Below are 13,740 nucleotides of genomic sequence, written 5' to 3'. Positions count from 1 at the left end.
TATAGTCTGTAGGTCTCAAGCCAACACTGCTCCTGGTCTACCAGAAGTAGAGGAGAGGAGAGGTGGGGCTGTGTAGAGGCAGGAACAGCAGTCAAGTGAGGCCTGTTGAAAGATGAATGTCTTGGGCAAGTGCTATAAAGAAAATAGAGACAGTGCTGGTCCAATACGCAATGGATAGAAGGAGTTCCAAATGGTATGTGCTGTCACACTAAACTAAAAACCTGCTTCCAGCATCACGTGGAATGGACCTCATAAATGATAGATGATATCTTCAGGATGCCCTCTCCTGCAGAACAGTGATCAATTTGGTATCTAGTGAGTAGTGAATCTCTTGGGTACTCTGGTCCCAATCTGCGTACACCAGTACTTTGTACACCAACACCAGCACCTTGAACTTAGTATGGTGCTTAATTGGCAGTCAGTGAAATTATTTCAGCAGCAGCATAACATGGTTGCAACATCAGGCCCCAGTGAGCAGCCAAGCCATCACATTGTGTAGTAAGAGATTGTAGTGGTTGTGGCATCGAGTTATAGTGTGGCGTTACAGAGACCAGTTACATTTTTGTAACATCTAGTTGGTGCAATGTTCTTTATGTGCCAGGCAAAAAGTCTCCTCTATAACCAGGTCTTCGGCTTTTTAATATGGTGGCCCTTTTAATGTTTTTAATGTATTTCTTTGTCCTCTTGTTTTTTTCTTTTCTTTTCAAAGAACTTTATTTCACATGATACCGCCATCGCACTCACAGCTATATGGAGCAAACTCCCAGCGGCACAAAGCCTTTAAGCAGTGTGTACAACGCATCCAAGGAGCCACCTACCCTCTCATGACGAAGTATCAACACAGGGGTGAGCCCCACACACATACAAAAAAGGTGTTTTGTTCCTGCATCCCAACTCTCCTTGAGTCCCCTACTCCCAAAGTCACAGTAACAGCAGAAGCGGGCAGGTCGAGTTCAGACGATCACAGGCTCCCGGACACTGTTCTGCCTCTTCACCACAAACAGCTTCTGACCAGAGATGGTCACAAGGTAGGAGTGCTCCCCAAACACCACAGAGATACGCCGGAAGGGCACCTCGGGGCAGCGGGGCAGGCGGAAAGCGCAGGCCGTGTTCACCAGCTCCGAGATCACCCCGGCTGTCCGCTCGTCGTTCTCCAGGTCACCCGAAGACGCCAGCACCGCCCCGTCGCAGATGACCAGGTAGCCGGTCTGGTCGGGGACCCGCTCCAGCCCCTGAGTCAGCGCCGCCGTCGCCGCCATCGCCGCCGGTGCTCCGTCCCGTGACCGCGCCCTCCGGTGCCGCCTCCCAACAACTTCCCCCAACCTTGACTTCCCTTTCCTCTTGGTTTTAATGTATCTATGAAGGGTTCTTGTTTGTTTGTAAGTTGCTTTGGGTTGCCTTGCAACCGAACAATAGCACAATGGCCAGGTGACTGTGCACATAACCCTATCCTTAACTTCTACTTTTCTATGAAGCGGCAGGGGAGAGTCGGTGGGATTAGGAAATCAGGAGGAAAGAGAGTAGCAGCATGAAGCCTGTTTGCGTTTCCATGTCCACCCGAGGGGGGAATCCTGCCGCGGGGGAGGGCGATCAAGAGACGTCGCCGTCCAGTGCAGAAGCTGCTTCTCTTCCCTCCCACGCACGCTCTTAGCTCTTCCCCCTCCGCCAACCCTTTTGATGGCACCTGGGACGGGTGGGAGGCTGCAGACGGCTGCCGCCGCTGAGGAAGTAATATACTGTACTCCGCCTTTTCCCCTTCCAGGGACTCAAGGCTGCTTCTGGGGGGGGCACCTGCCCCCCTGGCCACGCCCATGATTACAAATTACTCTCCTGCCAGGAGGAGCTCCTCCTGTTTTCCACCACCTTTTCCTTGTTCTTCCACTTATTGCTGCGTTTTGCAGTACTGCTGCTTCTCTGCATATCTGACACAACTCTTTTATGGGCTGTTCATGTCCTTCCCAGTCTCCCCGTGTCCTCTTGGGGATTTCTTCAGCCAAGCCCTTCCATTCATGATGTGAACCCCCTCTTCCATTAATTCTATATTTGTTTGAGTTTTCAAGTTCATTTTATCACGATCTCTTCAGCTGGCCTTCTAACTTTCATATTAAAAAATGGCTAAACGTGGCCTCTGGGAAACAGAGAAATTCCCCGGTCCCGCGGCAGTAATTCATAGCTTCATTCATACACGGCACAGCGTGAAGAAGGAAACTTGGCTTCCCACAGTCAGATCTAACCCTCTAGCGGCCATGGCGAGCAACAACGGGGTGTCCTGAACACAAGAGAAGCAGCGACCCAGACCCATTCATATTTTATTAGTTTTAAAACAACAGCCCCCCTTGGGCGAAAGAACCCGTTTTGCTCAACTCGCAAAAAATAAGACAGAACTACAGCTCCCAGAAGGCCTTTCCCTGGCGTAGGCCCCGTTGTCAGAAATTACTGGATGAGGCGCCTCAGCCGGAGACCAATCAGAGCTCTAGGTGCTCTCTTGGGCGGATGTTTCCTCCTCCTCCTGTGGAGAAGTGGGAGACTTTGAAAAGTTTCCAGGTTAGGATTCGGGGCGCGCGGTGGGCGGTGGCGGCGACGGGTTCGGTTTCACTTTCCCCGCCGCGTTTCTCCTTAGCAGGCCGAGTCAAGAAGTCTCTTGGCTGCCACTTCTCCTCCCCAGGGGTGTGTGTGTGTGTGTGGCGGTTGTGTGCATGATGTGTGTGCTTGGGTCGAAGGTAGTTGCTGCTGCTGCCGCCCTATCCTGGGTATCGTGTTGTGCACGCTGTATGCTGGGAGCGTGGAAGGGAAATAGATGGTGCGCGGAGCGTACCGTTGGGAGCTCGTGCTGTTCCGCAAAAGTTGGAGGGCCGGGCTGCTTCTTCCGCCTGCGGCCGTCGTCGCTTCTCTCGGCAGTACCTGAGCCGCCAAGCTTGAGCTTTCCCAGAACGTGGACTCCACTCTACAGCCCTTCTTCAGTTGTAGGGGGTTCCAGCGCAATCCTATATATGTCGCGCGAAGTAAATCCCGCTGCGCGCAGTGAGACCTCGAAGTGTGCCTAGGATTGTTCGCTAGAGCTTGTTCTCCCCCTCCACCAGGAATGGGCAGGGCTATCATCTTGTGGCAAGGCTGTTTCTCTCCTCATTTAGCAACGCACCAAGACTTTACCGACTGTTAGTTTTTGTGGGGCGTTATGTTTTCCTAGGTCAAAACACAATATTTTCTCAGAGGGAATCTTTTCCTGCCAGCTGGTGTGGTAATTGTAGTAACCTGTGTAGTTCTGACAGATGGCATGTCTGTACGCATTTCAGCTTGTGCGTATGTGGCATCACTGGCGCTGAACGGTTTCTTCCCCATATGGTATTTTGTGGCATTAAAAGTTATATCATTCTAAGTAAACTTTTAGAGACTGAACACTTGCCCCTTATGAAGGAAGCACTAGTGAAACTATTTCAATATAAAATGTATCAAACCCCAGAAGGAAAACTGTTTTGTCCTCCGAAACTAGCATTCCTGACATTTTGTGAACTTGTTGTTTTTCTCTCTCCCACATTTACCTGGGAGTAAATTTGGAGTAATTAGGGCGGAGAGAGACACATGAAGGGTTAAACCTAATGTGCAACCCTGGATGGAGTAAAATGAACTAAAGTGAGAAATGCAGGATACAGAGTTGGTTTTGCATTAAAAAAAGACATCATATTTATTATGAACATGGGTGTGGCCAGGATTTCTGTGGGGGGGGGCAGGACCGAAGTGATTGGGCCAGTTAGTTAAGTACAGTGGTACCTCGGGTTACATACGCTTCAGGTTACATACCTTTCAGGTTAAATACTCCACTAACCCAGAAATAACGCTTCAGGTTAGGAACTTTGCTTCAGGATAAGAACAGAAATTGTGCTCTGGCGGCGCAGTGGGAGGTCCCATTAGCTAAAGTGGTTCTTCAGGTTAAGAACAGTTTCAGGTTAAGAACGGACCTCCGGAATGAATTAAGTACGTAACCAGAGGTACCACTGTAGTCCTATTGTTTTACTTGATGAGGGCAGCTGACCTTTTCTGTCCCACTTGGCTATGCCCATGCATATGAAATAAACAAGTGATCCCTCAAGATGGCATGCAGACACCTGTGATAAAACTTTAAGACCTTTTAAAAACAACCAACTAGTGTAATATGATAGAATGAAAACGCTGACAGTTATCACTAGCAGTGAAGGAATGATACTGTGCACATAAGCCTAAGATTTATATTTGTATTATAAGTACTAGAGTTGGGTGCACAACACCATTCTCTCACTGCTGAGTGACCACAGCCATCCTTGGGCATTTAGTATTAAAGGGAATGGCTTTCATATAGCCTTGATCCCTGGCATATCTCTTTTTTACAAAAATTAGACATTTTGGGGAGGCTGAGATAAATATGATGCAGCTGAAATTATTTTAAGAATAGCTGTGATCAAAGTATTATTTGAAAGCTATGGGCTGTGCTTCCAAGTAAATAAGTTCATGTGAACCTAAAGTAGATTCAATCCATGATGACCTGGGTTGAGATTTTTCTTACTACTCAAAACGTGTAAATCAGAATCACAGTTCTGCTTCCCAGGAACATCAGCCTGCCTTTGAATCACCTCAGGATACTGTCTGCAAGAAGACCTGACCATCCCTCTCAGTCAGTGGGGACTGGTGCCCATTGGGATTGTTAGGCTGGTACCAACAATTGCTTGTAAAAGGGGGTAGGGATTGCTAGGCTGGAAGGCAGGGAGTTCAACAGTATCTGAAGCCAAAGCCAATGACAGACAGAGCCAACAAATACTGGTTATGTCCTTGTCCTGCTGAGTTTTAGAATGGCAAAACCAAGGGTACCACAACTGAGCTGATTATATATAAGAAGGCAGGCAGGTGGGAGCTGGCTGAGGGAAAAGTGAGTTTGGTGAGTGGTGCTTCTTTCACTCCAATGGGCTATTCTCCACTGGTTTCAAGCCTTGTTTCTAAGCATGAAACTTAGAGGACGAGTTGGGAGAAAGCTCGTGGTTGAACTTGCTGGCCAGTAAGAGATACTTGGGACTGCTTTGTTTTGAGTGTCATTTCAGAGCCATTTGTGTAAACTGAGGAAAAGTAAAGGGCCACAAAGGTCTCTGGGCGTCTTTTGGTTGCACTGTAACTGATGCTAAGATAGGGGCAAGAGCTGGATTTATTACTATTCATGAAAACAACAGATTAAGTGAGATGGGTGTGCTCATATTCAGCATTATATTGAATAAAAGTTGTAATAAATTCAGTAGAATGAAGGCAACTGTCTTAAGGGATGATGTGAACACATTGTTCTTGAACACAGTGTTTTACACACTATATTTAAGGATCTGGTGACTTCTGTTTCAGTGTATCTGAAGAAGTGTGCATGCACACGAAAGCTCATACCAGGAACAAACTCAGTTGGTCTCTAAGGTGCTACTAGAAAGAATTTTCGATTTTGTTTTGACAGTGTTTCAAGTAATCTTGCATTTATTATGTCCTAGGATTGTGTTTCTTGTCATGAAATATGTGAACATGGCAAGTAAGAAACTGAGAAGAGCAGGGTTGCCGCAGGAGCTTTGTAAGAGACTCAGTCGACATCAGATCACTACTTGTCAGGTGAGACAAATTTAATAGGGGCATAAAGTCTTCTGATATTATGTTAAAGGACACATGGCATGATTAAGACCAGTCTTGGAACTCTTGTCACCTTAAGTGCAGAAGAAAATAAAATGTTTTAGAAATTGCTTTTAAATATGTGAAGATGTTTTAGTCAATTCTACTCTTAATTCTCCCAGATTTTTGTTTGGTAATGTTTCAGGATTTTTTATGTCTTTCACTACTGGAGTTAATGAAAGTGACTGGACAGAGTTACTGGAATGTGCAGAAGCTTCTTCACACAGTCAGCCAAGCATGTGCTCCCAGAATGCAAACTGTAAGTATCCAAAATGAAATAATTCCTTCCAGTAGCACCTTAGAGACCAACTAAGTTTGTTATTGGTATGAGCTTTCGTGCTGATAGCTTGGTGGGTAGGCATGAGACTCTTAATCTCAGGGTTGTGGGTTCAAGCCCCATACTGGGCAAAAGATTTCTGCATTGCAGGGGGTTGGACTAGCTGACCCTTACGGTTCCTTCCAACTCTACAATTATATGATCCTAGAATAGGAATGACTCTTAATTGTTACTGCTATGTGTGTCTCCTGTCACATCTGTCTACTTGTAGGGGACACTATACTTCAGGTATTAACAATAAATGTGCTTATCTTTAAAAATGTTTTCTCCTTATAGAAAGGCTCGCAGGAAGGAAGTAACGTATGAAGTGAGCCTTGTTCTTGAGAATATTTGTACTAGCAAATGCTTCCTTAGCATATGGCAGAGAAATGGCACAATGTATCATTCTCTTGTATGTCAAACTGATAAACTGCTTCATGTGTTTTGGAAGAGGTACAGTCATACCTCTGGTTGCGTCTGCTGCGGGTTGCGTTTTTGCGGGTTTGCGTTTTCTGGAAAACCCGGAAGTGTTTACACCCCGAAAGCTTGCACCCTGAAAAGTCTGCATCCCGAGCGGACACTTCCAGGTTTCACCGCATGCGCAGAAGTGTGATATTGTGCTTTTGCGCATGCGCGATATCGCCACTCAGGATGCAGACTTTTCGGGGTGCGAATGGCACCCTGGAACAGATCGTGTCTGCAACCCGAGGTACCACTGTACTTGGTTGCCCCTGCACTATTCATTTTCACTGGAGTTACCATCCTTTAGTTACTTTTTACAGGACATCCAAGCAATATCACATAGCTTTCTGTGTTATCCAGCTGTAATGTTTTAGACTTTTTTGTCTATAGTACAATTAGCTGTGCATACAATTCTCCTATCAAACATTTGCCTTCTACCAAAATCTGTTAGGGTATCAGCACTTTGAGATTTAGGTTGCATTTAGGTTTGTGGTAGTTTGCATAAGTCTTGAAAACAGTGTATTTTTTAATCTTAATCTGAGGCACAAAGCCTTCCTTTTTCAAATATAACATTTTCAAGCAATTCCAACATGTTGTATCAAAGCAAAGGGTGTTTAGAAAAGAACCTGCTTGCTTTGTACCTGTTGTTCATGTTAAACACTTTATTAGATTATATATATATGTATAAGCTTCACAACTCTGTACAAAAATCTCAGTAAACTGGGAATGTTATATACACACTTACCTGTGAGTAAGCTCCATTGAGTTCAGTTGGACTTAATTCCAAGCAGACAGGTTTAGATTTGTGCAGTAAACCTTGTAATGAACCCAGACTTTTTGGAACCAGTTAGTTTTGTCTTGGTTTGTGGTTTATACTGTGTATGTTTTCCAGCTGTACTTAACCACAAGGATAATATTTTCTCTGAAGTGGTAGTTTGCAAATTAAATGATGCATATTGTCCCAAAGAGGGGAAAATATTTTAAAGCTTGGCACGATGATACAAGATATAAATTGAAGGCTGTAGCATAAAAATGTTGATAGACACAACAGTCTTTAATATTGTTTTGTGGTGTTTGGTTTGGTCGGAAGATTGGGGAAAATCTCATTAAAGGATGTGAAAGTACATGGCATTTTTTTTGCCAAGCACTAAGAAATTCTACTTGGGAGCAAACAAATACCAGACATTTTTCTTACCAGTTGATCGCAACATCTTTTTCTAATTGATTTTGGTTATTGTAGGTTTATGAAATGAAAATGAAAAGAACCACCAACCCTTCATCAGCATTCTTGCCCACAACACTGGGAGATCTGGATAAAATATTGCATGGTGGAATTGCCTGTGGCTCTCTTACAGAGGTAAAAGCTGGCCAATCATGCTGCTTCTTTTTCTGTAATAGAAGAGTTGTTTTATGTTTTACATAAAAGGGGTGACTATTCATTAATAAGTTTAAAATGTGACAAACTGAAGCTTTTTGTACATTAATAATTGGTTCTGTGTAGTTCCAATTGATCACTAAAAATAATGTGAGCTGTAAACTTTCTTGTTAATAGTAATGAACCAAAAGATACAGATGTGTGCTCTCTCTTGCACATATCAGTACTCTTATGAGCAGGTTAGGGGCAGTTGAATGCTTGTTTGCAACACAAAACCATAAACGATGTATGAACAAATTAGTCTGTGCCATGAGCTGTCTGCTAGTCTACACAGTTTCCTTGTTCCCACTTTGCTTCTCCCTTTCTCCAGCAGGAAAACAAGCCATGAAGCACTTGCTTAGTGTTATGAATGCACTAGACCTTGTGGTTTGCTTTGCTTCAAGCCTGCCACTTTCTGAAGCCAAGGTTTGTTCCTGGCTTCCCAATGGTGGCTTGTTTTGAGATAAACAAACCACAGGAGCTGGTTCAGACATAAAATGAAGCAAGCCACTCTGTGGTCTGTTTTCCTGCTGGAGCAAAGGAGCAAAGTGTGAACAGCTATGATGTGTGCATCAGCACACAGTTCATACACAAACTTAACCATGGTTTTGTGGTGCATCTGAATGTAATCAGTATTTCTCTGTTTTCTACAGTGCGATTATGTGAATGTGCAGGCTGTTAAGATTGCTGCTCTGTGTTTGCAGTCATGGGATTGTTGTCTATCACATGACGGTGTATGTTTTCATTCCACAGTTTGGGAATTGACGGAGACAGGATGTTTGTGATACTGTGTTCTGTGAAGTGGGACTATTGTCCTTTGTTCTTTCTCTCTCTGCTGTCTGATGAGAAAGAGGCAGGAGCTAAGGCAGAATGCTCCAAGTGTATTATATGTAAATAAATGTAGATTAGCCAAAATGCTGTGCTATTGAGTTCTGATACGCTAACTGCGAATACTCTGCGGATCCCTAAGTGTGCTAATGCCTTTTGGCATCAGTCGCTGTGATGTTTGGGCAGAAGAAAGCTTTTGAAGCTCCCGAACGATCGACCAGGAGGGAAAGAACATGCAGTTGGGCATGTGTCTCTGCCAGGGTCCTACATGAGAGTAGGATGCTCCTTGAGAGTAGCTTGTAGGCACTTTGTTCCTCCCTGGTCTTTTTTACTCCAGCACTGCACTGACTTGAGCCAGATTTTAGATTAGTTTATCATCTGAATCTGCACTTGTAGTTAAGCTCTCTCCTCACTAGCCACAAGGTTTTAGCCAAGAACATAAGGAGACAGCATAACCATGTGCCTGGGTTTGGATGACATTCTAAGCCAAACCTTAGCTTAACTTAGTGAAACACGGGAGTAAAAAATACTGGGGAGAAGCAAAGTGGCTGTGAGCTCTTTTTGGGAGACAGGGCACAGCAGATAAAGCAAACATGATCAGCAGATTGGTAAAAAATGTTCAACTTGGCAGGTCAAATGCTGAAAAAGGAACATCTTAGCAGGTGGCCAAAGGCTGACGAAGAGAGGGCAAGTTGGAGGGCAGAGAGTTTCATAGCCCAGGTTTGCCCGCGGAGAAGGGTGTTTCCCACACTCCACCCAAATTCATGTATTTATTTCCTAAGATGTATATACTGCTTGATTGTAAAAAGCAAAACAAAACCAACTTCAAAATTTAAGCCTCAAACTCATCTGAAATACTGATCCTTGCGTTAAGAATCTTTTAGTGAAAAGTACCATTATAAAGTTTCTAAAATAAATTGCAGGGGAATCCTATAGATTGTCTCAGTGCTCACTCAGTTGTCTGTTTCACTGTGTAGTGACAATTGTCAGTAGACATGGGGTTTTCCTACTTTTTCCTACATGAAAAATGTAGCAAATGAAGAGCCCCTCTCATTCCAGTCCCACATTGTTCTTCATCTTTAAATAGTTAACAAGAGAGTATTAAAATAACTGCACAGGTTAAAACAAAATAAAAAAATTCCTTCCAGTAGCACCTTAGAGACCAACTATGCTTGTTCTTGGTATGAGCTTTCATGTGGATGCACACTTCTTCAGATGCCTTCAGATAAGGTGCTACTGGAAGGAATTTTTTATTTTGTTTTGACTATGGCAGACTCAACACGGCTACCTACCTCCACAGGTTAAGTCTCTTTTACAAACCTCTCCTGTTCCTCTGACTGGAAGCAGCTCTTTTGAACTCATCAACCTGATTAAAATGTACTTACTTTTCTAGTTCAGAATTTTGACATGGCCATTTGTGAGATACTGCATAAAATAATGGATAGAAGAGATGCTCTTTTGTAATATCCATTAGCAGTTTTGGTCACCCTGGAGAATTTAGTGAAGATGAGCTAACACTGCCAAATGTTTCCCATGTTTTAGAATAATCATCTTGAAGAATACATGGGGGAATGTCAGAATGCAGAAACTATTTGAAGAATTGCTTTGTGAACAAAACATAAAAGTTATGCTTGTATTTATCTTGCATCAAGCTCCAGACAGCGTTCCCATTGTGTAATTAAGCTTTTTTATGTGGATGCTTGTGTGATAATCATGCACAGCAACAATTTGAAAGCCGATGTGGTATAGCGGTTAGAGTGTCATACTAAGACCTAGGAGACCAGAGTTCTCGCTTGACCATGAAGCTCACTGGCTGACTTTTGGCTGGTCACTGTCCCTCAGCCTAACCTACCTCACAGGACTATTGTGAGGATTAAATGAGGACGGGAAGAACCATGGATGCCACCTTGAGCTCCTTGGAGAAAATGGTGGGATATAAATGCATTAAATAATCATTTTAAAAAGGATGCATATGGCAGTATTTGCAGCATGTCACTGCTATGTACTACTTCTTCGTTATGAAGCCGAGCTTGCAGATAAGCACCCCTAAAGTGCAATCCTCCATCTTGATCAAATGTGGCTTTGGTTCAGTTTATTTTCTTCTCAGACTGTTTATGTTAAACTTGGGATGACAGCTAATGCATAGCCTGCACTTTTACCTCAAAGGAATAGTGTTTTATTCCCTACTTTTTGTGGTTACGCTTTTTAAGCTAAATCTTTCTGAAAAAGTTGACCTGTCTTTCTTCTTACATTATCCAACAATGATGGTGGTTGGAAAGTTGGAACTCAGCTACATGAGCCATGTAAAGTAAAGGTTTAAGTGATATCCTCTGCTGCCAGATCTTGTGCTTGTTTTCTGAGAGCCAGGAAACTCTGTTGGCACGGGACCTTTTTTTCCAAACCACTAGTGTGGTTTAAACTGGAAACTGAATTGTAAGTAACTCTTTGCGGTCAATCAACTCATGTTCTGCAAATAACATACCATTAACTGAAAAAGAAAAGTGTCTCTTTCCAAAGAGGAAAATTTGAATGCTGTTATCATAGTGAGGTCTCTATTACATGGGCGGACACCTGATTTCAAATTAAAATTGGAATAAGATGAACTATGAATTCTCAACAGGTTTGGGAATTACATTGTTCTAAAGAGTCAGCATATTACTGCTTGGTGGATTCATTCCCTCAGCAGATTCAAAATTTATGGGTACAGTGAGCCAAAGGTAAATATTTTTAAGCCCTGCTGACCTTGGTGGGACAGAGTTAAGTTTTACTCAACTTGCCCATTGGATGCTGCAATCCTATATGTGCTTAACCTGAATTCAGTAGGTCTTAACTTCTGAGGAGCCATGTATAGGATTACTCTATATAAGATTGCTTACCTTTGGCAGAATTGTGCCCAGTATATCAGTTCTTAGACTCCACCCCCCACTCCAGTATATAAAGCAAATATACTTCTTCATGGAATAATAAATACTCCTGATTTTAGGTGTGTCCGAATGACTTGCGATTGCACACACATGTACGCCAGTGAACCTGGAAGTAGTCCCAAAGCATCACAAAAGGGGTGAGGTGGGTGCGGAGAGGGCTTAGGTGCGCTATGCTGAGTATGGGAGTCTGGAGTGGAACCCCCATGCAAAATGAGGATTGCCTGTATACACAAAAGCAGTGTTAAAAAGCTACAAAAATATCTCACAGAATTAATGTATAATTTTGTTATCCTGCCACAGATTTGCTAGTTTTTTCCACTAAAGTGTGTTTGTTGATTAGAAGTTGAACCTTTAAGATTCAGTTTATCATTGCCATCAGTTTGAGATACACTGTGAAATGCTAAGTTACATGAGTGGCAAGTGAATAGTGTGCCATAGGCTAAAATAAAAAACAACAAAGGTTTTGTCTTTTCTGTATGATGCTGCTTCATATGTGTTCTTTTGTTATTAGATAACTGGTCCATCAGGTTGTGGCAAGACTCAGTTTTGTATTATGATGAGCTTGCTGGCGACGTTTCCCATCAGCTTGGGAGGATTGGATGGGGCAGTTATATATATTGATACAGAATCTGCATTCAGTGCTGAAAGGTAAGTTTACATACCGGTATATATATATATAGAGAGAGAGAGAGAGAGAAACAGATATATATATATATATATATATATATATATATATATATATATATATATAGTGGCATTTTTCATATGTCAACGCACCCTGAGAAGCAAGGGTGCAATCTGAAACCCTTGTATTGTCAGATCTGTCATCCGCATCCAGCCTTTGCAAGAGCTAAACATATACAGAGTCCAGATCCTGTATGGCTCTGGAAGGTGAAAGAAGGCATAGCAGCTTATAAGCCTGAGGTGCCCTGTTGTATCTGCTCTGGCAAGTCACATATGGTGCCAGATCTTTGAGACCTCATATGCTGTAAAGTATTCTGGAACGTGACTATCTCTGCTATTGCTATAAGAGGAGACCCGTTGACAAATCTGAGAAGTGCAGTGTGTGGCTGCAAACTTAGGCCTGTTGAAGTTTATTTTGACACCTTCAGGGACATCTAAAGTGTTCTCATTTGAAGCATTGCTGCTGCCATATGTTTACTACTTTTCCATGTTGTATTTTCATTTCCTTTTATTATGTATTTGAGCTAACATGACACTATAGGAGTTGACTTCGGGCTTTGTTACAAAATCAGTTAATTCAAGATCTCTTTATTCAGGGAGCATTTATGGAATGCAACTAAGTAGAAAATCTGCCTCCCATTGAAAATCAGTGTCAAAACCTCAGATAGTTTAATGAAGCTGGATTGCAAATTATATGCAACTTTTAAGAGACTTAGTTTGTTGTGTATGTGTGTTTTCTCTTCATTTTCAGAAATTCTGAGAATGAACTTGAAAGTTTGCAAAACATTCTTGAATTCAGATGCACATCCTCTGTGCCAGTTGGGTGGTGTATAAATAAATAATAAAATTATTGTTATTATTAATGTCAGTGACATGTCTTTTGGGTCCCTAACAGGCTTCTTGAGATGGCACAGCACCGTTTTCCTGATTATTTTGCCACAGAAGAAAAGCTGGTTTTAATTGCCAGCAGAATTCATCTTTATCGGGAATTCACCTGTCACAGTGTGTTGAAAAGGTAGGACTTCTTTCTGGGGTCCAGCAGGGTATTAGATGTGTAAAAAACATTCTATACAGAATATATAATGGTTGCACAGAATGATAACAAGCCTTAAGGCTTAGCATTACAGTATTTTACTGTTTTTCCTGCCTGAAACTCATTGACACTTGCTGACTCTAAAGGAAACTATTTTTGTACCTTGTTCTTTATTGTTCTAAGTGTTTCTGTGTACTATGTGTACAATAAACAAAGGAAGTGACCCTTTTACATGTTAGGATTGCATTTTTGTAGGTAGCTATGTTTTCGTTTAACTAGAGATGTTAGGGATTGAACCTGGAACCTTCTGCCAGAAAAACTTGTGCCTGCCTTTTTACTGAGGGTTAGACCCTTAACGAAATATGAAATGGAAAATGTCGATCCACATTCTGTGATAGAAAGCAGATTCTGTGCA

General features: G+C 42.6%; 2 protein-coding genes across 11 annotated transcripts in view; one reads left to right on the top strand and one right to left on the bottom strand.

The window, feature by feature from the left end:
* Positions 1 to 698: 698 nt before the first annotated feature.
* Positions 699 to 1,314, bottom strand: LOC117060702 (ragulator complex protein LAMTOR4-like). The gene has a single exon (XM_033173165.1). The coding sequence runs from the start codon at positions 1,257 to 1,259 to the stop codon at positions 954 to 956; it is 306 nt and encodes a 101-aa protein (XP_033029056.1). The 5' UTR covers positions 1,260 to 1,314; the 3' UTR covers positions 699 to 953.
* A 1,121-nt stretch (positions 1,315 to 2,435) lies between these two features.
* RAD51B (RAD51 paralog B) overlaps positions 2,436 to 13,740 on the top strand; it is a 233,628-nt gene continuing 222,323 nt past the window's right edge. For 7 of the 10 annotated variants that reach the window (XM_033147123.1, XM_033147150.1, XM_033147131.1 and 4 more), the window contains exons 1-6: positions 2,437 to 2,544; positions 5,493 to 5,607; positions 5,810 to 5,923; positions 7,683 to 7,799; positions 12,120 to 12,256; positions 13,188 to 13,307. In XM_033147123.1, coding sequence (XP_033003014.1) covers positions 5,509 to 5,607; positions 5,810 to 5,923; positions 7,683 to 7,799; positions 12,120 to 12,256; positions 13,188 to 13,307 — 587 coding nt within the window. In that variant the 5' untranslated portion in view covers positions 2,437 to 2,544; positions 5,493 to 5,508. Of the gene's footprint in view, positions 2,545 to 5,492; positions 5,608 to 5,809; positions 5,924 to 7,682; positions 7,800 to 12,119; positions 12,257 to 13,187; positions 13,308 to 13,740 lie in introns of all 10 variants that reach the window. The other 3 variants (XM_033147141.1, XM_033147116.1, XM_033147108.1) reach the window with 1 other exon arrangement.

Source organism: Lacerta agilis, chromosome 1 (assembly GCF_009819535.1).
Source record: "Lacerta agilis isolate rLacAgi1 chromosome 1, rLacAgi1.pri, whole genome shotgun sequence".
Taxonomy (NCBI): Eukaryota; Metazoa; Chordata; class Lepidosauria; order Squamata; family Lacertidae; genus Lacerta; species Lacerta agilis.
This window is presented reverse-complemented; position numbering and strand designations above follow the sequence as displayed.

What these genes read in the sequence shown, in the direction of transcription:
- LOC117060702 (XM_033173165.1), bottom strand. Translation starts at nt 1,259, where the DNA reads ATGGCGGCGACGGCGGCGCTGACTCAGGGGCTGGAGCGGGTCCCCGAC.